Below are 24,362 nucleotides of genomic sequence, written 5' to 3'. Positions count from 1 at the left end.
TGTTTTCTTCTGTATACTCCATGATCTTTAGATTCTTTACACTTGGAATGCTGTGGAATTATAGAAGCACTTTTAGCTGAAATTTAGGTCTAAGTCTGTGCATTTTAGTGAGAAAGATTAATTTGAGAAATTGGAAAATGGCTTCCAGTTCTTGCTCATCTATGTGAACTTAAGACATATATTGTTTCTTTATTTGTACATTGAGTTGTAGAATATCTTCTCAATTTACATACAGTAATTTGATAAGGATTAAGTAATGGAAAACTGTTATGAATAAATGAATGAATGACCCATTTTGTGCAGGTATGATGTTGTTAGTATTAGCACCTGAGGACCCTGCAGCAGTGCTTCCGTAGCACGTGAGGATGCTGCAGGAGTGCTCCCATAGCTGTTTGCATGTCATTGCAATTTATAATATAAAGTTACATGATTGCCTTGATCTTCTAAAATAAAATGAAAAACCCTGAAGGGCAGGAGCTCTGTCTTCTTATTTATCTGGCACATAGTAGATGCTCAATAAATATTGAACCAGGGAATTCCTGTTCCCCAAATTAGAATTCTCTATACTCCCTTTTTTTCTCCAGAAATTTTTTTACTTTTGGCTTTTATAATATTTTTAGTATAATACTAATTTCCAATACGTTGTATTATCACATTCAGTTGGGGGGTGATGGATGAAGAAAAAATGTTATTGGCTACCCAGGAGTCATAATTTCAATCATAGATAATGATTTCTGTAGTTTCTGTTAAAATCCATTAGAAGTTTAAATAACCAACTTATTATAAATGTGCTTTTGACACTCAGTCTGGTTATAATTTGGAGACTGCCCATTTAAGCTTCTGAACATTCAGATTACATTTCAGAATAAAGGGAGCTTTCTACGTGCTTGTAGGAAAGCAGTGTGAAGAAGCTTCACATGGATTCAAGTTGCAAGGGTGATCAGTTGAGTCAGTGGTCTCTGGTATTAGGTGGAGGTTGGGGATGACAGCATGACAAAAGTCCCTAGCCTGGGGATTTCTCCATTTAAAAAGCTTTGACATCTCCCTCAACAAATCTTTTCGGATTTTTTGTTGTTGTTATAGCTTTTTCTAAGATTACCAGAGATTTTTCCCCCTCTCAGTGCTAATGAAATGGTGAAACAGTACATGTTTTTGGAAGATGAAATCAAGCCTAGTCTCTGAGTAATTTGTAGATTTTATCATCAACCCTGCAGAAATTTTTTTCATACCTTTCTCTCTACATCCCCATTCCCCAAATAAAGAAGATTAAAACATGTATATTTTATTTATGGGGAAGGTTTTACAATTTTTATTTCTAACAAATCATTATTTTGTATTCTTGTAGCTTTCTAGAATAACTCCAATTAGTTAATAGCTTATGAACAAGTCCTTAAAACAAAATTACTTTCATTCTTTTTCATTCTTAAAAGTTGTGTGCAGCACAATCCTTTTGTCTTTTTAAAGCCAGGGATGGATGACTTTAGGTATGTACCTGTGGGAACCTGGATGAGAACAGGAATATAGCTGTGCACCTGCAGCAGATGGGACCCTGGGTGAGAGTGTGCTTTTTCCATAGGTCTCAGCCACATTTGCAGCCAGTCTGGTCAGCAGCCCAGCCATTGGAGCATACCTGTCCGCCAGTTATGGAGACAGCCTTGTTGTGCTGGTGGCCACAGTGGTGGCTCTTCTGGACATCTGCTTCATCTTATTGGCTGTTCCAGAATCTTTGCCAGAGAAAATGAGACCTCTTTCCTGGGGAGCTCAGATTTCTTGGAAACAAGCAGACCCTTTTGCGGTAAATAAAAACATGAAAACATTTACTTTCCTGAATATCTTTCTAAGCCATGCAAATAAAAGAACATTCCTGCAGCCTCAAGCATCCTAGCAGTTGTTGATCTTTTTTTTTTTTCCCAGTAAAAATAGAAAAAATGTATTTGCAAGTAAGGGAATGAGGTAGACTGTATACCAAGGAATATATAGAATTGCTACTTCTTAAGTCAAACGTGGTTATCCTGTGGGAAGAGACAAGAAATGTCCAGTTTATCCCTGATGAAGACTTGGGAAGGAAGGTTTTTTTCTTTTTGCATAGTTGTTTTCATCCTTCTTTTAACAAAATAAATGAAAGTGGCCATTTGAAGAGGTTGTTTCGATTCACTTAAATTCAAAAAGGTTAAATACATTTGGACCGACTAAAGTAGTTATTATCTAAGTTGTTAACATACACCCACGTTGAACAGAGGCTTTGAACTTGTCTTTTGCAGATTGAGTAGAGTCTTTGTTTTCTCTTTTGTCATGGGGGAATCCCATTAACAACTAGAAAAAGTACTGAGAAGAAGAATCTTCTCTCCCCACCTTCTCTGGTTTGAAATTGTTCTTGAAGAAAATATGTACGGAAAAATATAACCAGAGATTTGATATTTGCATTTTTCCCTTAAGTTTACCTTTTAGGAAAAATACATATAAAAAAACTAACTCATGAGAAATTCTTTTCTAAAAAGCTCCCTCATTATATGACCTGGGGACCCTGCTCATTCTGTTTGTGCTGTAATGTCAGATATCAAGAAGTAGGTGTGGAGAAAAGGAAACCAGGAGTGGAGCCAGTCAGACCTCCCACCTTGTCAAGCTACACAGAGAAATTCCTCTGTGAAGTGGAACTATTGTGGCTTACTTTTCAGGGCTGTTACGAGGATTGCAGTGAATGTATATAAATTAACCAGTCTAGTGTCTGGTATATAGCAGGGTCCCAATAGACATTAGCTACTTTTGCTTTTAATTATGTGAAGGTTACAGTTATGATCACCTAGAATGCACTGCAGAATTCTACACTCTGTAGACAACTTTTGGTGCACCTTTTGGTCTACTCAAACATCCTGTGTAGAGAGGAGTATAGGATTTTGGACAAGGTTGTAACATTCAAAAAGTTGTTACTGGTCAGAGAATCTTGTCGTCACTGACCCCATGGCTGGAGCATACTTTTTTGTCTACCAATTTTAAAGGCAAATTTAATGCTAACATTTAAAAAAATAGAGTAAATTTATGTGTAATGAAAACACTGTACTGTTTATGGCTTTAAAGGAGTTGTATTATGAATGAAAGAGAGAGAGGAGATTTTCTTAAAAGGTTCTGGAGCAATGTTTTTTCAGGGTCTGTTCATAGGACGTTCAGGGTCTGTTTCAGGATGTGAACCAGTATTGTTAACAAAGAGAGAAAGCTGTAATATTTGAAACATACCTCTGAAATTAGGACTTGTAACCTCCTTAAAGAGATGGTGATAGATTTAATGTTAAGGCTCAATTCCTTTTATAATCCATTCATCTTTTGTTATCCACCTTAATAGATCAAAACAGTGCAGCCAATATCCCAGAATATCAGTGACATCAGTATCTATTTGCTTTTAATATGTTTCTGTTTCTGCTTATTCCTAGTCACTGAAGAAAGTTGGAAAAGATTCTACTGTCTTACTAATCTGCATCACCGTTTTTCTTTCATACCTTCCTGAGGCTGGACAGTATTCAAGTTTTTTCCTCTATCTCAGGCAGGTGAGTAGTGAGTGCCTAGTAGCTTTTGAACATGAGGAAAACCAGAGATTGGGATCTGGCTAGAGGTGTTTTGTGGGAAAACACTGTAGAGAAAAAAAATGTGTTAACTTGCTTCTAGTTATAAATGTAGGTGCTGACATATAATTAGTAGTCAGGAGACCTTTAGTGCAATAATTTTAAAAACACAATAAAATGTTTACTGTGGAAAAAATTTCTTTGAGAGTTATACAGAAAGAGAATTAGTAGAAACAGAATTTATTAAATCTTTAATAATACCCATTAAATTTCACAGAGAGGTAAAGTTTATTTCAGAAGTGCCCTGACCCCTGGGTCTGATCACAGCCAGCTTGCTTAGCCATCTGTAGTAGGCCATAGCTCAACACCACTGTAGACTTCAAGGTGGCTCACAAACAATAACCAAAATAATCTTTTCTCCCTTCTGATTTTTCTCTTTAAAAATTTACACTTTGGGCTTCCCTGGTGGCGCAGTGGTTGAGAGTCCGCCTGCCGATGCAGGGTACGCGGGTTCGTGCCCCGGTCTGGGAAGATCCCACATGCCGCGGAGCAGCTGGGCCCGTGAACCATGGCCGCTGAGCCTGCGTGTTCGGAGCCTGTGCTCCACAACGGGACAGGCCACAACAGTGAGAGGCCCGCGTACCGCACACAGAAAAATTACACTTTGTCCTCCCCAAAAGGCAATTGACTTACAGCAATTAAAAAAAAAAGTTCCCTTTTCCAACTGTTGTTTTAGGTCTCTGGGATTGCTAAGACCTGAGTTGCCTTCCATTGCAATCCTGTCTTGGTCTTTTACTGATTTCACTAGAAGTCCTCCTGCTAATGGTTTACTTCACTTTGTCAGAGCAAGCCTCCTCCTAAGATAAATTCCTCTATTTTTAGAGATATTTTTAAATAAAATTTGTTAAATTCTCCATTCTCATAGTTTTCCTGAGAGTATGAGACTATAATATTTTATATGGTGGCACGTTTAAGTAAAACTTTTTTCAAGCAGTTTTATTTTTGCTTTTGCTCATTATGGTGGGTGGATGCTGGAGATTCGGACGGAAGAGTGGTGAGATAGTGTGGTTAATGTAGAAAATTATATATGCATATATTAAATTACATTAAATTTGCATTTAATATAGAAAATAATGTAGGAAAAATGGGAAAGTCCAAGGAAGAAAGTGAAAAAACATGTCTCCTTTTCAAAGTGTTCAACATAGAGTTCCCAGCAAATCTATTTCTAGGTATATAGCCAAGAGAATTGAAAACACATACCTATACAAAAACTCTTACACAAATTATTATTCATAGTAGCCAAAAAGTAGAAACAACCCATATGCCTATTAACTGATGAAATGGATCAACAAATGTGAAATATCTATACAATGGAATGTTATTATTTGGCAGTAAAAAGCAATGAAGCACTGATACACGCTACAACATGGGTGAACTTTGAAAACATTATAAGTGAAAGAAGCCAGACCATATATAGTATGATTCCATTTGTATGAAATGCTCAGAATAAATAAATCCATAGAGATAGAAAGTAGATTACTGGCTAGGTGGTAGAGTAGGCTGGGGGAATGGGAATCCTAATGGGGTACGATGTTTCTTTGAGGAGTGATGAGAGCTTTTAAAATTGATCATGGTGATGATTTCCCAACTCTGTGAATATAAAACTAAAACCATTGAATTGTACACTTGTAATGGGTGAATTGTATGGTATTTTAATTCTGTCTCAATAAAGCTGTTTTAAAAAGTATATTTACGGGGGGTGTGGGGAGGGATGGACTGGGAGTTTGGGGTTAGTAGATGCAAACTATTACATATAGAATGGATGGACAACAGGGTCCTACTGTATAGCACAAAGAACTATATATTCAGTGTCCTGGGATAAACCGTAATGGAAAAGAATATAAAAGAGAATGTATATTATGCATAACTGAGTCACTTTGCTGTACAGCAGAAACTGATGCATTTTAAATCAACAATACTTCAATTAAAAATATATATATATTTACAAATTAGACTGAGAAATAGATTCCAATTTTTAAAAATTGCATTTGATTAGAGAGTAATAGGATATTATTAATGTCAGCAGCACTGGTTTGGGAACCAGAGGTTCTAACTCTAACTCTTTTTATTAGCTAGTTGTGTAACTTGAAGCAACACGGTCATTTATGAAATGTGAAGATTGTATACAATAATTTTTAAAGCTTTTTTGGAATTTTATAAAGTTTCAATAGATAGGGCAAATAAAAACTTGATATTTAAAACTTAAAAGTTTTAGTAGGCATTTCGGAGCTGCTGTTAAGATTAAGAGGCTTAGAAATCATTACCAGCTAACTTTGGCTGCCTATTAGAATTAGAATCACCATGGAAGCTTTTTAAAACATACCTGTGTCTGGGCCCAGAGAGTCTGATTTAATTGGTCTCAAGTGGATTCCAGCATCTCATTTCTCCTCTCTCCCTTCTTCTCTTCTCCCCTTCTCTGTTGCCCACATGATTTTAATGTGCAGCCAAAGTTGAGAGCCACTGACTTTGCCAGTGAGCATACTCTGTGTTGGCAGCATCAAAAATCGAATCATTTTCTTCATGTTCTCTCCAACGCTTGATAATGTTATGTTTGTCTCTTGGTGGGTTGCAGATGGGGATGGATATGAAAAAAATAGGTAGGCCTACAATAGAAAATATTATCTTAATATTTAATATTTGTTAAATTAAGTTGTGCCACTTATAATGATTTCTTATGACAGATTTAGATATAAATTATTGGTTAAATAGGTTCAACTTTGAGCACTGCCTAATTTGCCATTGTCAAGGTTTTATGAACTTTCCTCAACTATTTTATTTTATGGCTTTAATGGAACATAACATTCCTTATTTTTATAATATCTGTATTACAAAGTGTTTTCATTTCCACAGGTCATAGGTTTTGGATCTGTTAAAATTGCAGCATTCATAGCTATGGTAGGAATTCTTTCTATTGTGGCTCAGGTGAGTGTTATTTTACCCATCCTTTTTTTTTTTTTTTAGTGTTTTTAATCTGAAGTAACTGTAGATTCATAGGAAGCTGCAAAGAAATATTCATGGAGATCTCCTGCATCACTACCTCAGTTCCCCTCCTCCTCTGCCATGGTAACATCTTGTGTCCTGTGGTACAATATCAAACCCAGTAAACTGACAATGGATACAGACCATAGAGTTATTCCATTTTTAATAGAATCTTAAGGTTATGATTTAGGAGGAATTTAACACAACTTTTCAATACTTTGTGGAGCATGTGTTGTTACCTCTAATGGATCAATTCAGCAAATAAAAATTTGCTTTTACAACCACCAGCCACAATCTAACTCCAGTATTGCAAAATTAACCAGAAAAATGTTTCAATGTTATTTTAATATTGAAAAGTAATGAAGGTGAAAAGCAGAAATGAAATTTTGTAACTATTACAATCCTTGCTATCCCCAGGACTGAAGAAATGGTGGTAAGTCAGTATGTTAGGATATATGTAATGAGTAAAGAGTATTTATTAAACGTTTCCCCATCTATTATAGGACCACAAAAGGCAGGGCATATGTGCTTTAAATTAATTCATTGATATGCTTAGGTGCATTCACTATATCATATGGGACTATTATGAGGCTATTTTCCTGGAACCGCTATATGCTGCTTTAAAGCATGGTAGGCCAGGTGGAGCATTCTTCTGTGATAACTCTTTCAAAGAGAAATGAGAAGCCTGCAAAACTGCTTTGCCCAAATATTAGAATTGACAAGGCTTATAGGAATGCATCAAACCAAGGGCCTTTTATTTTTTTTAACTGTATCAGCAAATGTAAATTATGTTAAACTTTCAAGTTGCTTATGGTTTTGGCTTGTTTTTTATATTAACTCTGGTTAGTCAGTTAGCCCAGATTCACCTTTTATCCTATGCCTTTTCAGGCTATATCACCTAAGTTTTTAGTAGAGTATATATTTGTTAAAATCACATTTGTATCAGTCCAACTTTGTGAAACTGTTAACCCCCACCAAAATCCCACATACTCTGTAAATGTTCATCAGGGGTTTGCTATTCACTGGTAGTTAAATTATTGGCATTTCTCCAAAGAGACAGAGGCATTTTCTTCTCAATCACAGTAACTGTTGAACAGCTGTGATGACCTTTTGGGAAGTGATAAGCACCAGATAAACAGGTTTCTGGGGAGGAGGCCGAAGGCCCTGAGCCCAGGTTAGTCTGGGAAGGCCCCAAAGTTTCACCCCTTTTGAGCTACATCAGTACTGCATGGCCTCCAAGGTCTTAGGTCAGGTGGTCTGCTATTTTGAGATTCTTGGTCACCATTAATGGGCTTCCCCACAGAACTTGCATCAGATCTTGTGCTTGTATTCATATGATTACTCAGGATTATCCCCTTTGCTTTGCAGACGGTCTTTCTTACCATCTTGATGAGGTCATTGGGGAATAAGAACACCGTTCTCCTTGGTTTGGGTTTTCAGATGTTCCAGTTAGCCTGGTACGGTTTTGGATCTCAGGCATGGTAAGCCTCTCCCATAGATTCTTATGAACTAATAGACAGATGTATCTTTTAGAGGAGCTCGAATTAGTTGAGTGTGATGTGAAGGAAGCAGGAGTTATTTTACTGGCATAGTGTATTCAACATTTCAAAAACTGTTTAGACTTAATTTGGGAAAGGGTAGAGCTGGTAATTTAGGATTATTTGGATAGATTGCCTTCACCTCAGCAGGCTTTCAGTGAGTTGTTACTTCCTCCGACCCTCCAAAAAAAAGTTTTATGCCTAATTTTTAAACACATTTGTCAGTTTTTGGAGACAACACATTATAGGCAAAAACAAAACAAGAAGACAAGGAAAAATGACTGATTATGGTGGGATTTATTACTATCATTAGCTGAGTGACTTTGGACAGTGACATAACCTTTATAATACAAAGCATATGAGTTAGATGAACACTGAGATCTCCTCCAGAATCTTGTATATCCTGATCAGTTATTACTCCTAATGTATTAGATTCCCATTAAGAGGAAGGAAGGTCAAATTAAGCCCTGTGGAATAAGAAGAAATAAAAAGAATTTTGAGTGCTATTTTGTTGTGTGGCAAGTTTCCCTATGTGCCTGGCTACCAAATACTAGAGTCCATATCTCCGTTTTAGATATTTGAATTGGTCCCCATTTTGCAGTCATAAATGGATGACACAATTTAGAAGAACTCGAAATGCTTTAGGTGGTCAGTGGTTGATTCTTTTTGTTCTTGGAAATCTTAATTTCATCCCATGAACTTTGATTCAGTAGCTGATTCAGTCAAACTCATGCTACCTTAGAAAGATTCTGTCAACCTAAAGGGTTTTTCCTTTTAAGTAAGGACGTGCATGTCATCCCCCAGAGAGTCTGGCCAAGCAGGTTTTAAGCCCAGTTGGGGCCTCACTTTGCTCACACTCAACGCCTAATACTGACACACATGTAGGTCCCTTTCATTGAGAAAAAAACAAAGGTCTAAAGGAAGCACACTTGGAAGTCTGCAGGATGTCATCCTGAACTTCAGGTCTCTGAAGTGTTATGTGCCACCAACTTTTTCTGTAGGTGACACACAACACTTTATTGAGGGGTAGAAAACTGAGCAGCTCAAAGACAGTATGGAGGTGAGCCTTTGAGAAGTACAAAGAAAAAAGTGGAAAATTGGTAGTGAAAATGTGGTATTTATAGGAACAAGAAATCCTTCTGCATTTCATTGAGCTTGCATCTAAATACGGTAATAGGGAAACTAGGAAGAAGAACAGATTCGACAGAGGTAAAATAAAGAAATGAAACTTTCCCAGCCCGTGAAGTGATCAGTATAAACAGATGCATAACCTTCTAGGTTAAAAAAAAAAATCCATTTTTAAAGAGGAAAAAAATAAATGCAACTTAACACAAGAAAACAGAAAGCATTTAGTGCTTTTGCCATTGATTGTACTCTGAACAGCAAGCTCATTGGGGCTGGCCTGCTCCCTGACCGCAGCCTGTCCTGTCATTGCAGGATGATGTGGGCAGCAGGGACCGTGGCCGCCATGTCCAGCATCACATTTCCAGCAGTCAGTGCCCTCGTCTCTCGGAATGCAGAGTCAGATCAGCAAGGTGAGGTCACTGTTTTCCTCCTTCAACGGAGACGTACCTGCCATAAGCATGAGCAACTCTGAATCTCTCTTCACATTAACAAAGCAAGAGGTTACAGCCATGTGGTCCTGCTCAACAATCATACCTATTTACTTTGGCAAATAGGAAAATTCTGTTTTCCTTCCTACTTTGATCTTTGATCATATTTTTGAAATCTGGACTCAGCAGGTCAGAATACTAAGATAGTTATCCATTTTCTCTTTTCAGTTTTGACTCCTCTTTTATTTGTCACTGTTAGAATTTACTAGACTTTAATCATATTTTAACAGACTAGTTAGTAAAACAATGAGGTCTTTATTTAATCACTGAAATTTCTTTAATTTGGAATCACTCAAAGTCCATTACTCAATTTAGGAAATGATTCTTTGAGTGGACAAAGAAAAATAAATCTGAGTAGTTCTTGATAATTGGATGCAGAGTGAGAGACAAAATTAAGATGACTGTGTAGAGTAGCACTCTGTCTAGACTCTTCATCCTTCTTGTGCCTCTGGCTTCCCTATCAAGCAGTTCCTACTGCCAAAATTAGTCCTTTTCTTTCACCATCACTTAATGGCTTACCTGACTGTAGTCAGGAAGTAGTGAATTTTAGAAGAAAAAAATTTTAATGCCTTAGAGATATTTCTGAAGTTTCAATTAAAAACTAGATTGGAAAAGCTAGTTTATTCATTGGAACTATTTTTCCGCATCAGAAATTAGCCATCTTATTCATATCTACTTTTTTTAATTTTTTTTTTTTTTTTAACAGTAGGTCCTTGTTGGTTATCTATTTTAAACATAGCAGTATCATTTGAAGACCACAAATTCTGTGTGTTACCCTGGTTATGTTAACTTAGCTGACTGCATCCTTGGGGAGGTGTTGTGCTTAAAGTAAAGGCATGAGCTATCTGTGAAGGATGGGCATTGCTTTGGCATCTAAGAGACACTATCCTATCTCTCAGGGCATGAATTTTCTTTGGCTTTTTTTATGCTTACATGTATTAATACAGATGTTTCTAAATGTCAGCATATAAACTTATTAGAACACACTGTATTAGGGTGAATTATATTTGACCATTTTTGATTTACAGAAATATTCATCTCATGATTCAAGCTAATTTTTGACCTGCCACATTAGATACCAGAGATATCTAGAAATTAGCACTTGGATTTTTCAGTAGAGGTGTACAGGGAGATGGACCTGGAATATGGAGGTCACTGTGAGGAACAGAATCTGTCTGAAGGTGCTGGGAGCACACAGCATCAGGACCTCTGTGGACTCACACATGGGCAGGGATACAAGAGGCAAAGGGCAGATTTTTATTGTAAAAGTGCCATTAAGTGAGTAGAAAAGGAAAATCTCAATCCACAGAAAAGTGTAAATTGCCTATAAATGGAGAATATTAAAACTTTTTTATTATTCCCTGATTATAGGAAGATCTGCTGTTAGGGAATTCAGCCTCAAAAGGATTTTAGAAACATCACTGTCATTTCATACCCTATAGATCTTAGGACATTGAGTGAGGACAACATTAAAAGGACATAGAAAACCAAGGAAACATTTGTGCAATGAATGAAAATATGATGGGTAAAGTCCCTAAAATATCCTTTCCACAGCCCAGACTACTCAGTCCAGCAGAAGCAGTATTTCATATTAGTAAGAAAGTACTGTTAAGTCTCCAGTCTTGAGATGCTTATCTGAGAAGACTGGCTCCCTTCTCTTTTTTCTGACTTAGGAGTTGCCCAAGGTATCATAACTGGAATAAGAGGACTGTGTAATGGCCTGGGGCCAGCCCTGTATGGCTTCATATTCTACATGTTCCACGTGGAACTGACTGAGTTGGAACTGGAATTGAATTCTAACAATGCTGCCCTGCAGGTAATTTGGTAATAAGTCTAGGTTTACAATAGCAGTTGTGTCTGATTATAGCAAAATCTTCTGACCTTAAATTTGGAAAGTGTTCTTATTTTTATAATACTATTGTATTTGACAGTAGTAAGTGCTATGTTCATTGCTTCCTGGGACTAGGGAGGGATCATTTCAGTGATTTAATATCTTATATAAAAGATTTGTCTTAACTTTGTTCAGATTCTGTTTTCACCTATATAATTACTCTGATCAGAATGCTGTCCTCTGGTGAAGCTCAGGCCAAATAAAAGATGAAATGACCTAAAATTCCAGCTAGAATTTGAGCTAGAGTGCTTTTTCTACTATTTATTTGCTATTACTTCCCTCCTTCCAAGCTATATTTAATATAGATTTCTATACAAAATTGGAATTACTGTTCATGTACATAGTTAATGATCTCAGGTCACAGGGCAGGATTAGAGATAAATAACTGTTGTTTACATGTTTGGTTAAGCTGTTGGAAAGTTTGGTTAAGCTGTTGGAAAGTGGTGCACAAAGCAGTGATTAGTTGCCCTCCATCATATTCCAGACACCAGGCTCTGTTAGAATTTGCTATGACACTTAATGAACATTTGCTTATGAGAAAATAACTCACTTCTCAGTGGTGTGCTTTTTTGGGGTCGTCCAGGACTAATTTTGATTGGAAGGACTAACCAGATTCTTCATTTGTTTCCCACACCCATCAGGGAGCTGTCATCCCAGGCCCACCGTTTTTATTTGGGGCATGTATAGTTCTTATGTCTTTTCTGGTTGCCTTATTCATCCCTGAATACAGTAAAGGCAGTGGAATTAAAAAACATAACAACAGCATCAGCGGCAGCCTGACCAACACAATAGAACGAGGCAGTGATGAAGACATTGAGCCACTACTGCAGGACAGCAGCATCTGGGAGCTCTCTTCCTTCGAGGAGCCTGGGAATCAGTGCACTGAACTATAAACTGCAGAAACTAGAATTCTGTAGACTCCATCTCTGAGAGCCATGGAGGAGCCACACCACACTGGAGACTTCATGGTGCTGGAGGAGAGATACTAGTGGCATGCTTCAGGGCTGAGTTTGAGAAGTAACCACCTCCATCCCTCGTCTCCCGCCCCTTCCTCCTCCTGTTCCTTTTCTACCATTCTCTTTCTTTCTGTTTATATGTTAGAACAAGTTAAGGTTTGAAATACTTTTCTGCAAATAATATGCAACTCTCAAAGTTATCTGGAGTCCACACTTCGAAACTCAGAAAAAGTCATCTCTGGTAGAAAGGATGACTTTCCTTTAATAACTCCAGAGTAAGAGTGACCATGTCCTTTTCAGTAGAAGGTGCAGGATTATAGTACAACTGCCTTCTCTGGCAAAATTTGAGATAAAGAATCCCATATTTTCTTCCCTCCTGTTTCTCTGAACTGTGCCCGTTTAGCCCATAGGTGTTTATGAGTGGCTGCTCAGTATCGGGGATCTATTGCCTTTGTTCAAAGGTCAAGCAAATAACTAGTCTTACTCTCCTTTCCTTATCTCTACTTCCTATTCTTGGCTAGAATGAAATTCAGTATATACACATCTGGACAGTAATAATATTGATTAGTGATAACCTTTACCAGATGAAGGAAATTTTTTAAATAAATTTAAATCATGAAGAACTAGCAATTCAGATTCCTGGGCCTAATGTTTTGGTTAGATCCAAGGTGATTTTACAGAAGAAAAACATACATCAGCCATTCTGGCAACATAGAAATTGGAGGGTGCTTGTAAGAAAGTTTTCAACAATGTAAACATTCCTAGGTGAGAATGAGAGTTAGTAACTGGATACCAGTGGAGTTTATATCCAAGTTTAGACTCATGTAATGCATTCTTACTATATTTGCTCCCACCTACATCTCCTGTGTCTTACTTTTCAATGTTTTTCATTCATCACACCCCTGCCTTAACTGCTCTATGTAGGCATTTGTTTTCAGTCAGTCTTTATTTTCATCTATGTATCTGCCACTTGAATCTCATGGGAATATGCACAGTAAATTCCTTTCTAAAATATGATGGTTTAAGAAGCTCAGTTTCAAAATAAGTGTCTTGCTAATTTTTCGAGATGTTTTATGGACAAAGAAAACTTTAGATTATATGTGTTTTCCTGCACCAGTAGGTGGACCATTAACTAGGGCCCATCTTTAACACAGCACTCCTTTGAAAGTTTTATAGGTATGAAATATATGTAGATATTCATAAGGAGTTTTAATTTTTTTTGATGGGGTGCTATGTAAATCTTGTATTTATAAATGTAATGAAGGTATTGACAGAAAAAAATATATACAACTTTTATAAAGGATTGTGTACTGACTGAATACATTTAAAAGAAAATATATTTTGAAACTTGTTCTGCTGCGAACAAAGATAACATATCTTTTTACTATGCTGTTGGTTTTTAAGTTAAGCTTCCTAATGCATAATAAATTTGCAATGGATACTTTTATGTCTTTTGTGTTTCTTTACAGCGAACAGTACCATTGATCTTTGCGTTCTCCTTTGGGTGACTTTCAACTGAAATAAGTTTTTAGTCCTTAAGCTAATGAAGAAGATGTGTGTATTTTCAAAATAAGTTTCATTTCAAAATCTCCCTTCAAAAAGTTGTGATCTTCAAAAAGAGATCACAACTTTTTTTTTTTTTTTTTAAAAAGCAGGGATACAAACATACTTGTACACCCATATTTATTAGCAGCATCATTCACAGCAACCAAAAGGTGGAAGCAACCCAAGTGTCCATTGTTGGATGAATGGATAAAGAAAATATGGTATATATTATACATAAATGGAATATTATTTGGCCTTTAAAAGGAACGAAATTCTGACATACACTACAATGTGGATGAACCTTGAAGATATTATGCTAAGTGAAATAAGGCAGTCACAAGATGACAAATACTATATGGTTCAATTTATATGAAATATCTAGTCAAATTCATACAGAAAGTAGAATAGTGGTTGTAGGACTAAGGGGAAAGGGAAGTGGGAAGTTATTATTTAATGGGTAGAGTTTCAGTTTTGCAGGTAAAGTTCTGGAGATGGATGGTGAGGATGGTTACACAACAATGTAAATGTACTTAATGCCACTGAACTACTTAAAAATGGTTTAAATGATCCATTTTATGTTAGGTATATTTTGCCACAATTTTTAAAAGATGCTCTCATGGAGTCTTTGTTCTTTACCACTGCTTATCAAAATTGTAGTTTCGTTTCTTTTTTTTAATTGTAGTTTCTTTACCCAGTATAACAAATGTCATTTTTTAAAATTAGGTAGGTTTTTAAAATTGAGATAAAATTAACCATTTTAACCATTCCAAAGTGTACAATTCAGTGGTTTTTAGTTTATTCACAAGGTTGTACAGCTATTAGCACTATCTAATTCCAGAACATTTCCATCATCCCAAAAGAGAAACCCCATACCCATTAGCAATCACTACCAATTCCCCCTATCCCCATCCCCTGGAAACCAGTAATATACTTTATGTCTATAGATTTGCCTATTTTGGACATTTCATATAAATGGAATCATACAGTATGTGACCTTTTGTGTCTGGCTTCTTTCACATAGCATGTTTTCAAGGTTCATCTATGTTGTAGCATGTGTCAATTTTTATTCCTTTTTAAGGCTGAATATTCCATTGTGTGGCATATACCACATTTTCTTTATTTAGTTAATTGATAATGTATCAATCAAATGTCAGTTGGCATTTGGATTGTTTTCACTTTTAGGTTATTATGAATAATGCTGCTATAAACATTCTTGTCTAAGTTTTTGTGTGAACATGTCCTCCTAGGTGTATGTCAGGGAGTAGAGTTGCTAGGTCATGTAGTAACTATGATTAGCCATCTGAGCAACTGACATAGAGCTGCACATTTTACATTCCCATCAGTAATGTAAGAGGGCTTCAATTTCTCTGTATCCTTGCCAACATTTATTATTTTCTGTTTTGTTGTTGTTTATAGACATCCTAGTGAGTTTAGAGTGGTATCTCACTGTGGTTTTGATTTGCATTTCCCTTATGATGATGATGTTGAGCATCTTTTTGTGCTTATTTGCCATTTATATCTTTTCTTTGGAGAAATGTCTATTCAAGTCCTTTGCCTATTTTTGAATCAAGATGTTTGTTCTCGTTGAGTTGTAAGAGTTCTTTATATATTCTGGACACCAGACTCTTACCAGATGTATGATTTGCAAATATTTTCTCCCATTCTGTGGGTTGGCTTTTCTGTTTCTTTATGGTGTCCTTTGATGCACAAAAGTTTGTGTTAATTAGGTCCGATTTATCAGCTTTTTTTCTTTTTGGTGTTTTGTATGGTGTCATATCTAAGAATCTGTTATCAAATCCAAAGTAATGAATTTATCCATTTGTTTTCTTTTTTCACACATCTTAAAAGTTACCATTTTAACCACTTTAAAAGTACAATTCAGTGTTTTTTAGTATAGTCATAATATTGTTTAGCCATCTGTACTATCTAACTCCAAAATCTTTTTGTGTGCTTGCTGGCCATTTGAATATTCTCTTTGCAGAAATGTGTATTCAAATCCTTTGCCCATTTTTAAAATGGATTATCTTTTGTTGTTGGCTTGTAAGTGATCTTTATATATTCTGGATGTAGACTCTTATCAGATATACTGTTTATAAATACTTTCTCTCATTCTGTGGTTTTTCTTTTTACTTTCTTGATAGTGTCCTCTCATGCACAGATTTTGATAAAGTCCAGTTTATTTATTTTTTTCTTTTGTCAGTTTTGCTTTTGGTGGCATATTTGAGAAACCATTGACTAATCCAAGGTCATGAAGGTTTACAACTATTTTTCCCTTCTAAGTGTTATATAGTTGTATCTCTTACATTTAGGTCTTTAATCCATTTGGGTAAATTTTTTGTTTATGGTGTGAGATAGAAGTCCTAATTTATCCTTTTTCATGTAGTTATCCAGTGCCCTGTACCATTTGTGGTTGTCTTTTTTTAAAAAATCTTTATTGGAGTATAATTGCTTTACAATGGTGTGTTAGTTTCTGCTTTATAACAAAGTGAATCAGCTATACATATACATATATCCCCATATCTCCTCCCTCTTGCGTCTCCCTCCCTCCCACCCTCCTTATCCCACCCTCCCTATCCCACCCCTCTAGGTGGACACAAAGCACTGAGCTGATCTCCCTGTGCTATGTAGCTGCTTCCCACTAGCTATTTTACATTTGGTAGTATATATAAGTCCATGCCACTCTCTCACTTCGTCCCAACTTACCCTTACCCCTCCCTGTGTCCTCAAGTCCATTCTCTACGTCTGCGTCTTTATTCCTGTCCTGCCCCTAGGTTCTTAAGAACTTTTTTTTTTTTTAGATTCCATATATATCTGTTAGCATACGGTATTTGTTTTTCTCTTTCTGACTTACTTCACTCTGTATGACAGACTAGGTCCATCCACCTCACTCAATTTCGTTTCTTTTTATAGCCGAGTAATATTCCATTGTATATATGTGCCACATCGTCTGTCGATGGAAACTTAGGTCACTGCCATGACCTGGCTATTGTAAATAGTGCTACAATGAATATTGGGGTGCATATGTCTTTTTGAATTATGGTTTTCTCTGGGTTTATGCCCAGTAGTGGGATTGCTGGCTCATATAGTAATTCTATTTTTTGTTTTTCAAGGAACCTCCATACTGTTCTCCATAGTGGCTGTATCAATTTACATTCCCACCAACAGTGCAAGAGGGTTCCCTTTTCTCCACACCCTCTCCAGCATTCGTTGTTTGTAGATTTTCTGATGATGCCCATTCTAACTAAGTGTGAGGAGGTGATACCTCATTGTAGTTTTGATTTGCATTTCTCTAATGATTAAGGATATTGAGCAGCTTTTCATGTGCTTCTTGGCCATCTGTATGTCTTCTTCAGAGAAATGTCTATTTAGGTCTGCCCATTTTTGGATTGTGTTGTTTGTTTTTTTGATATTGAGCTGTATGAGCTGCTTGAAAATTTTGGAGATTAATCCTTTGTCAGTTGATTCGTTAGTAAATATTTTCTCCCAGTCTGAGGATTGTCTTTTCGTCTTGTTTGTAGTTTCCTTTGCTTTGCAAAAGATTTCAAGTTTCATTAGGTCCCATTTGTTTATTTTTTATTTTATTTCCATTACTCTAGAAAGTGGATCAAACAAGATCTTGCTGTGATGTATGTCAGAATGTTCTTCTTATGTTTTCCTCTAAGAGGTTTATAGTGTCTGGTCTTACACTTAGGTCTCTAATCCATTTTGAGTTTATTTTTGTATATGGTGTTAGGGAGTGTTCTAATTTCATTCTTTTACATATACCTGGCCAGTTTTCCCAGCACCACTTATTGAAGAGACTTTATTTTCTCCACTGTATATCCTTGCCTCCTTTGTCATAGATTAGTTGAACAGAGGTGCGTGGGTTTCTCTCTGGGCTTTCTATCCTGTTCCATTGATCTATATTTCTGTTTTTGTGCCAGTACCACATTGTCTTGATTACTGTAGCTTTGTAGTATAGTCTGAAGTCAGGGAGTCTGATTCCTCCAGTTCCATTTTTTTTCCTCATTACTGCTTTGACTATTCGGGGTCTTTTGTGTTTCCATACAAATTGTGAATTTTTTTCTTCTAGTTCTATGAAAAATACCATTGGTAGTTTGATAGGGATTGCATTCAATCTGTGGATTGCTTTGGGTAGTAGAGTCATTTTCACAATGTTGATTCTTCCGATCCAAGAAACGTGGTATATCTCTCCATCTATTTGTATCATCTTTAATTTCTTTCATCAGTGTCATATAGTTTTCTGCATACAGGTCTTTTGTCTCTTTAGGTAGGTTTATTCCTAGGTATTTTATTCTTTTTGTTGCATTGGTAAATGGGAGTGTTTCCTTAATTTCTCTTTCAGATTTTCCATCATTAGTGTATAGGAATGCAGGAGATTTCTGTGCATTAATTTTGTATCCTGCTACTTTACCAAATTCATTGATTACCTCTAGTAGATTTCTGGTAGCATCTTTAGGACTCTCTATGTATGGTATCATGTCATCTGCAAACAACCACAACTTTACTTCTCCTTTTCTGATTTGTATTCCTTTTATTTCTTTTTCTTCTCTGATTGCTGTGGCTAAAACTTCCAAAACTATTTTGAATTAGAGTGGTGAGAGTGGACAACCTTGTCTTGTTCCTGATCTTAGAGGACATGGTATCACACCATTGAGAACGATGTTGGCTGTTGGTTTGTAATGTATGGCCTTTATTATGTTGAGGTAAGTTCCCTCTATGCCTACTTTCTGGAGGGTTTTTATCATAAATAGGTGTTGAATTTTGTTGAAAGTTTTTTCTGCATCTATTGAGATGATCGTATGGTTTTTCTGTCTCAATTTGTTAAAATGGTTTATCACATTGATTAATTTGCGTATATTGAAGAATCCTTGCATTCTTAGGATAAACCCCACTGAATCATGGTGTATGGTCCTTTAAATGTGCTGCTAGATTCTGTTTGCTAGTATTTTGTTGAGGAATTTTGCATCTGTGTTCATCAGTGATACTGGCCTGTAGTTTTCTTTCTTTGTGACATCTTTGTCTGGTTTTGGTATCAGGGTGATGGTGGCCTTGTCGAATGAGTTTGGGAGTGTTCCTCCCACTGCTATATTTTGGATGAATTTGAGAAGGATAGGTGTTAGCTCTTCTCTAAATGTTTGATAGAATTTGCCTGTGAAGCCATCTGGTCCTGGGCTTTTGTTTGTTGGAAGATTTTTAATCACAGTTTCAATTTCACTGCTTATGATTCGTCTGTTTATATTTTCTATTTCTTCCTGGTTCAGTCTCGGGAAGTTGTGCTTTTCTAAGAATTTGTCCATTTCTTCCCATGTTGTGGGAAGTTCCCCTCTATTCCTAGTTTGTTGAGTGTTGTTTTTTTTTGTTTGTTTTATAATAAAACGATGTTGGATTCTGTCACATGCTTTTTCTGCATTGAGATGATTGTGGGGGTGGTTTCCCTCATTCTATTTTGTAGTGTATTGCATTGGTTGATTTTCACATGTTGATCTACCCTTGCATTACTGGGATAATTCCCACTTGGTCATGTTACACAAACCCTTTAATATGTTGCTGGATTCAATGAAATTTTTTTCTTTTTAAGGATTTTTGCATCTATATTCATAAGAAATATAGGTCTTGTGACGTCTCTGGCTGGCTTTGGTAATGGTGGCCTCATATAAATGAGTTGGGAAATGTTCCCTTTTCTTCTATTTTTTGGAAGAGTTTAAGAAGGATTAGTGTTGATAACTACTTTAAACATTTGTTAGAATGCTACAGTATTAGGGTATCACACACCAGTTATTTAAACAGAGAGTTTAATATAACGAATAGTTAACTATACTGTTAACTAGGCAACCAAAAGAGTGAAATGAGAACTCTGAGGCAGTGGGAAGTGATTCCCAAATTTCAGCATGCATCAGGGTCAGCTGGAGTGCTAAACAGATTCCTGCTCACACCATCTGAGCCACTGACTCAGTAGGTTGGGTGGTGCATGGGAATCTGCATTTCTAACCAGTTCCCAGGAGATGCTGATGTTGCTGATCCTGGCACCACAGTTTTGAGAACTGCTGTTTCAAGTATCATGAGGGTAACGACTGTAGTTTCCCCAGGCTGAGGGAACAAAGAGTACAAGTTTGAATTATTAAAACATAGAATCTTAGGGAAGGGTCCCTGTGTGGTTTGATCTCAGATTTCTGAACAGGGATTGCCAAATGGTCAATGGTGGTGTTTCTAGGCCTGGAGGTAAGGTCTGTGGGGGTGGTGTATGGAGCTGGCACAGTGTACCTGGGGTTCTGCTTGTGTTGGGAAAACTGCAAACTGGGTTTAGCTGCTGCTATGGGAAGGAACCACCGCTGTCAGGGTAAAGAAATTGTTGGAATGTGGGTGTGAGAAATGAGAACATAAGAAGGAGTAGTCAGTCACTCACTCTTCCTCTTCAGTTTGCAGTTTCCTTCTAGCATCCTTTATTGGCAGAGCTAACAGCCAGCTGGCAAAAGCAGAATGGGTATGCCAGCTAAAGGACAAGTTGGAACTGAGAGACAATAATTGAACCACTGGCACCATCAACATACCTGCTACACCTGTGTGAGCTCCTATGTGGCCACCAACCAACTCCATTTTTCTATTTAATGGCGTGTAACTATCTTATTTGCAATTGATGCACCCACCCTCTCCACAAAATCAGAGACACAAAGTCTTAGCAGTCAGTTATCTGTCACTGGACTATGTAGATTACTCCCCCCAAATCAATCATAGTACCATTTGAAAATTCTCTTACAAAAAGGTATAATTAACCTCCAATAAAACTTGTATAAAATAAGGAGGAAAGAAAAGAAAATGCTTACTCTCTATATATAAACACATACCAGCAAAAGGAAGGAGATGATATATTTAGCTGCTCTGTCCTCTTTTCTGTGACTGGTCACATGGCCTTAGCTAGTATTTGTAACTTCTGCTTTTACCCATTCCATATTTCTTTGGCCTTCACTAGCACTTCATCTCGTTGGGGTTTTCTACCTGACCGGTGACCAAGATCTTCATCGCGGAAGGATCTGCACCCTCAGCAGTCGTGCCATTTTTCTTGGTAGCTGTAATTTTCTACTGACCTTTCTACTAAGCATGGAGTACTATGAGACACCTCAGAGAATCCCCTGGGTTCCAGACATAGCTCTCCTTTCCCCATTGTCAGTACAACCCATTTGTCTCCTGCCTCAGTGACATGAGGAAGCCAAGTGGCAATCTCATCTTCCAGTGCAATAGAGGGGAGAGGGGGAAGATGGCGGAAGGGTAAGACGCGGAGATCATCTTCCTCCCCACAGATACATCAGAAATACATCTACACGTGGAACAACTCCTACAGAACACGTACTGAACGCTGGCAGAAGACCTCAGACCTCCCCAAAGGCAAGAAACTCCCCATGTACCTGGGTAGGGCAAAAGAAAAAAGAATAAACAGATAAAAGAATAGGGACGGGACCTGCACCAGTGGGAGGGAGCCGTGAAGGAGGAAATGTTTCCACACACTAGGAAGCCCCTTCAAGCGTGTAGACTGCAGGTGGCGGAGAGGGGGGAGCTTCAGAGCCGCGGAGGAGAGCGCAGCAACAGGGGTGCAGAGGGCAAAATGGAGAGATTTCCGCACAGAGGATCGGTGCCGACCAGCACTCACCAGCCCGAAAGGCTTCTCTGCTCATCCCCCGGGGCAGGCAGGACTGGGAGCTGAGGCTCAGGCGTAGGTCCGAGTGCAGGGAGAGGAATGGCGGCATGAACAGAGCCTGAAGGGGTTAGTGCACCACGGCTAGCCGGGAGGGAGTCCGGGAAAAAGTCTGGACCTGCCGAAGAGGCAAGAGACTTTTACTTCCCTCTTTGTTTCCTGGTGTGCAAGGAGAGGGGATTAAGAGAGCTGCTTAAAGGAGCTCCAGAGACCCGTGCGAACCACGGCTAACAGCACGGACCCCAGAGACGGGCATGAGACGCTAAGGCTGCTGTGCCACTTGCAGCACAAGTCACTCTCCACACCTCCCTTCCAGGGATCCTGTGCAGCCCACCACTGCTAGGGTCCCGGGATCCAGGAACAACTTCCCTGGGAGAACGCACGGCGCACCTCAGGCTGGGGCAACGTCATGCTGGCCTCTGCCACGGCAGGCTCGCCCCGCACTCTGTACCCCTCCCTCCCCCAAGCCTGAGTGAGCCAGAGCCCCCTAATCAGTGGCTCCTTTAACCCCGTCCTGTCTGAGCGAAGAACAGACGCCCTCTGGTGACCTACATGCAGAGGCAGGGCCAAATCCAAAGCTGAGTCCCAGGAGCTGTGCGAACAAAGAAAAGAAAGGGAAATCTCTCCCAGCAGCCTCAGGAGCAGCAGATTAAATCTCCACAATCAACTTGATGTACCCTGCATCTGTGGAATACCTGAATAGACAACAAATCATCCCAAATTGAGGAGGTGGACTTTGAGAGCAAGATTTATGATTTTTTTCCCCTTTTCCTCTTTTTGTGAGTATGTGTATGCTTCTGTGTGAGATTTTGTCTGTATAGCTTTGCTTTCACCATTTGTCCTAGGGTTCTATCCGTCCATTGTTTTTGTTTTTATTACTTAAAATTTTTTTCTTAATAATTATTTTTCCATATTAATAACTTTATTTTACCTTACTTTATTTTATTCTCTTTCTTTCTTCCTTTCTAATTTCTCTCCCTTTTATTCTGAGTCGTGTGGATGAAAGGCTCTTGGTGCTGCAGGCAGAGGCTTGCTGTGCCTCTGAGGTGTGAGAGCCAACTTCAGGACGCTGGTCCACAAGAGACCTCCCAGCTCCACGTAATATCAGATGGCAAAAATCTCCCAGAGCTCTCCATCTCAACACCAACACACCCAGCTTCACTCAACGACCAGCAAGCTATAGTGCTGGACACCCTACGCCAAACAACTAGGAAGACAGGAACAAAACCCCACCCATTAGCAGAGAGGCTGTCTAAAATCATAATAAGTCCACAGACACCCCAAAACACACCACCAGACGTGGACCTGCCCACCAGAAAGACAAGATCCAGCCTCATCCACCAGAACACAGGCACTAGTCCCCTCCAACAGGAAGCCTACACAACACACTAAACCAACTTTAGCCACTGGGGACAGACACCAAAAACAATTGGAACTACAAACCTGCAGCGTGCAAAAAGGAGACTCCAAACACAGTAAGATAAGCAAAATGAGAAGACAGAAAAACACACAGCAGATGAAGGAGCAAGATAAAGATGCACCAGACTTAAAAAATGAAGAGGAAATAGGCAGTCTACCTGAAAAAGAATTCAGAATAATGATAGTAAAGATGATCCAAAATCTTGGAAATAGAATAGAGAAAATGCAAGAAACATTTAACAAGGACCTAGAAGAACTAAAGAGGAAACAAGCAACGATGAACAACACAATAAATGAAATTTAAAATACTCTAGATGGGATCAATAGCAGAATAACTGAGGCAGAAGAATGGATAAGTGACCTGGAAGATAAAATAGTGGAAGTAACTACTGCAGAGCAGAATAAAGAAAAAAGAATGAAAAGAACTGAGGACAGTCTCAGAGACCTCTGGGACAACATTAAACGCACCAACATTCGAATTATAGGGGTTCCAGAAGAAGAAGAGAAAAAGAAAGGGACTGAGAAAATATTTGAAGAGATTATAGTTGAAAACTTCCCTAATATGGGAAAGGAAATAGTTAATGAAGTTCAGGAAGCACAGAGAGTCCCATACAGGATAAGTACAAGGAGAAATACGCCAAGACACATATTAAACAAACTGTCAAAAATTAAATACAAAGTAAACATATTAAAAGCAGCAAGGGAAAAATAACAAACAGACAAGGGAATCCCCATCAGGTTAACAGCTGATCTTTCAGCAGAAACTCTGCAAGCCAGAAGGGACTGGCAGGACATATTTAAAGTGATGAAGGAGAAAAACCTACAACCAAGATTACTCTACCCAGCAAGGATATCATTCAGATTTGATGGAGAAATTAAAACCTTTACAGACAAGCAAAAGCTGAGAGAGTTCAGCACCACCAAACCAGCTTTACAACAAATGCTAAAGGAACTTCTCTAGGCAAGAAACACAAGAGAAGGAAAAGACCTACAATAACAAACCCAAAACAATTAAGAAAATGGGAATAGGAACATACATATCGATAATTACCTTAAAAGTAAATGGATTAAATGCTCCCACCAAAAGACAGAGTGGCTGAATGGATACAAAAACAAG

General features: G+C 37.9%; 1 protein-coding gene across 3 annotated transcripts in view; it reads left to right on the top strand.

Moving 5' to 3' along the window:
- Positions 1-14,038, top strand: part of LOC115849909 (hippocampus abundant transcript-like protein 1) — an 81,578-nt gene extending 67,540 nt beyond the window's left edge. For all 3 annotated transcript variants that reach the window (XM_060301191.1, XM_030851525.3, XM_060301192.2), the window contains 7 exons: positions 1,577-1,795; positions 3,426-3,539; positions 6,465-6,536; positions 7,962-8,074; positions 9,569-9,666; positions 11,418-11,560; positions 12,277-14,038. In XM_060301191.1, coding sequence (XP_060157174.1) covers positions 1,577-1,795; positions 3,426-3,539; positions 6,465-6,536; positions 7,962-8,074; positions 9,569-9,666; positions 11,418-11,560; positions 12,277-12,528 — 1,011 coding nt within the window. In that variant the 3' untranslated portion in view covers positions 12,529-14,038. The remainder of the gene's footprint in view (positions 1-1,576; positions 1,796-3,425; positions 3,540-6,464; positions 6,537-7,961; positions 8,075-9,568; positions 9,667-11,417; positions 11,561-12,276) is intronic.
- Positions 14,039-24,362: the final 10,324 nt, after the last annotated feature.

This window comes from Globicephala melas, chromosome 6 (genome assembly GCF_963455315.2).
Source record: "Globicephala melas chromosome 6, mGloMel1.2, whole genome shotgun sequence".
Lineage (NCBI taxonomy): Eukaryota > Metazoa > Chordata > Mammalia > Artiodactyla > Delphinidae > Globicephala > Globicephala melas.
This window is presented reverse-complemented; position numbering and strand designations above follow the sequence as displayed.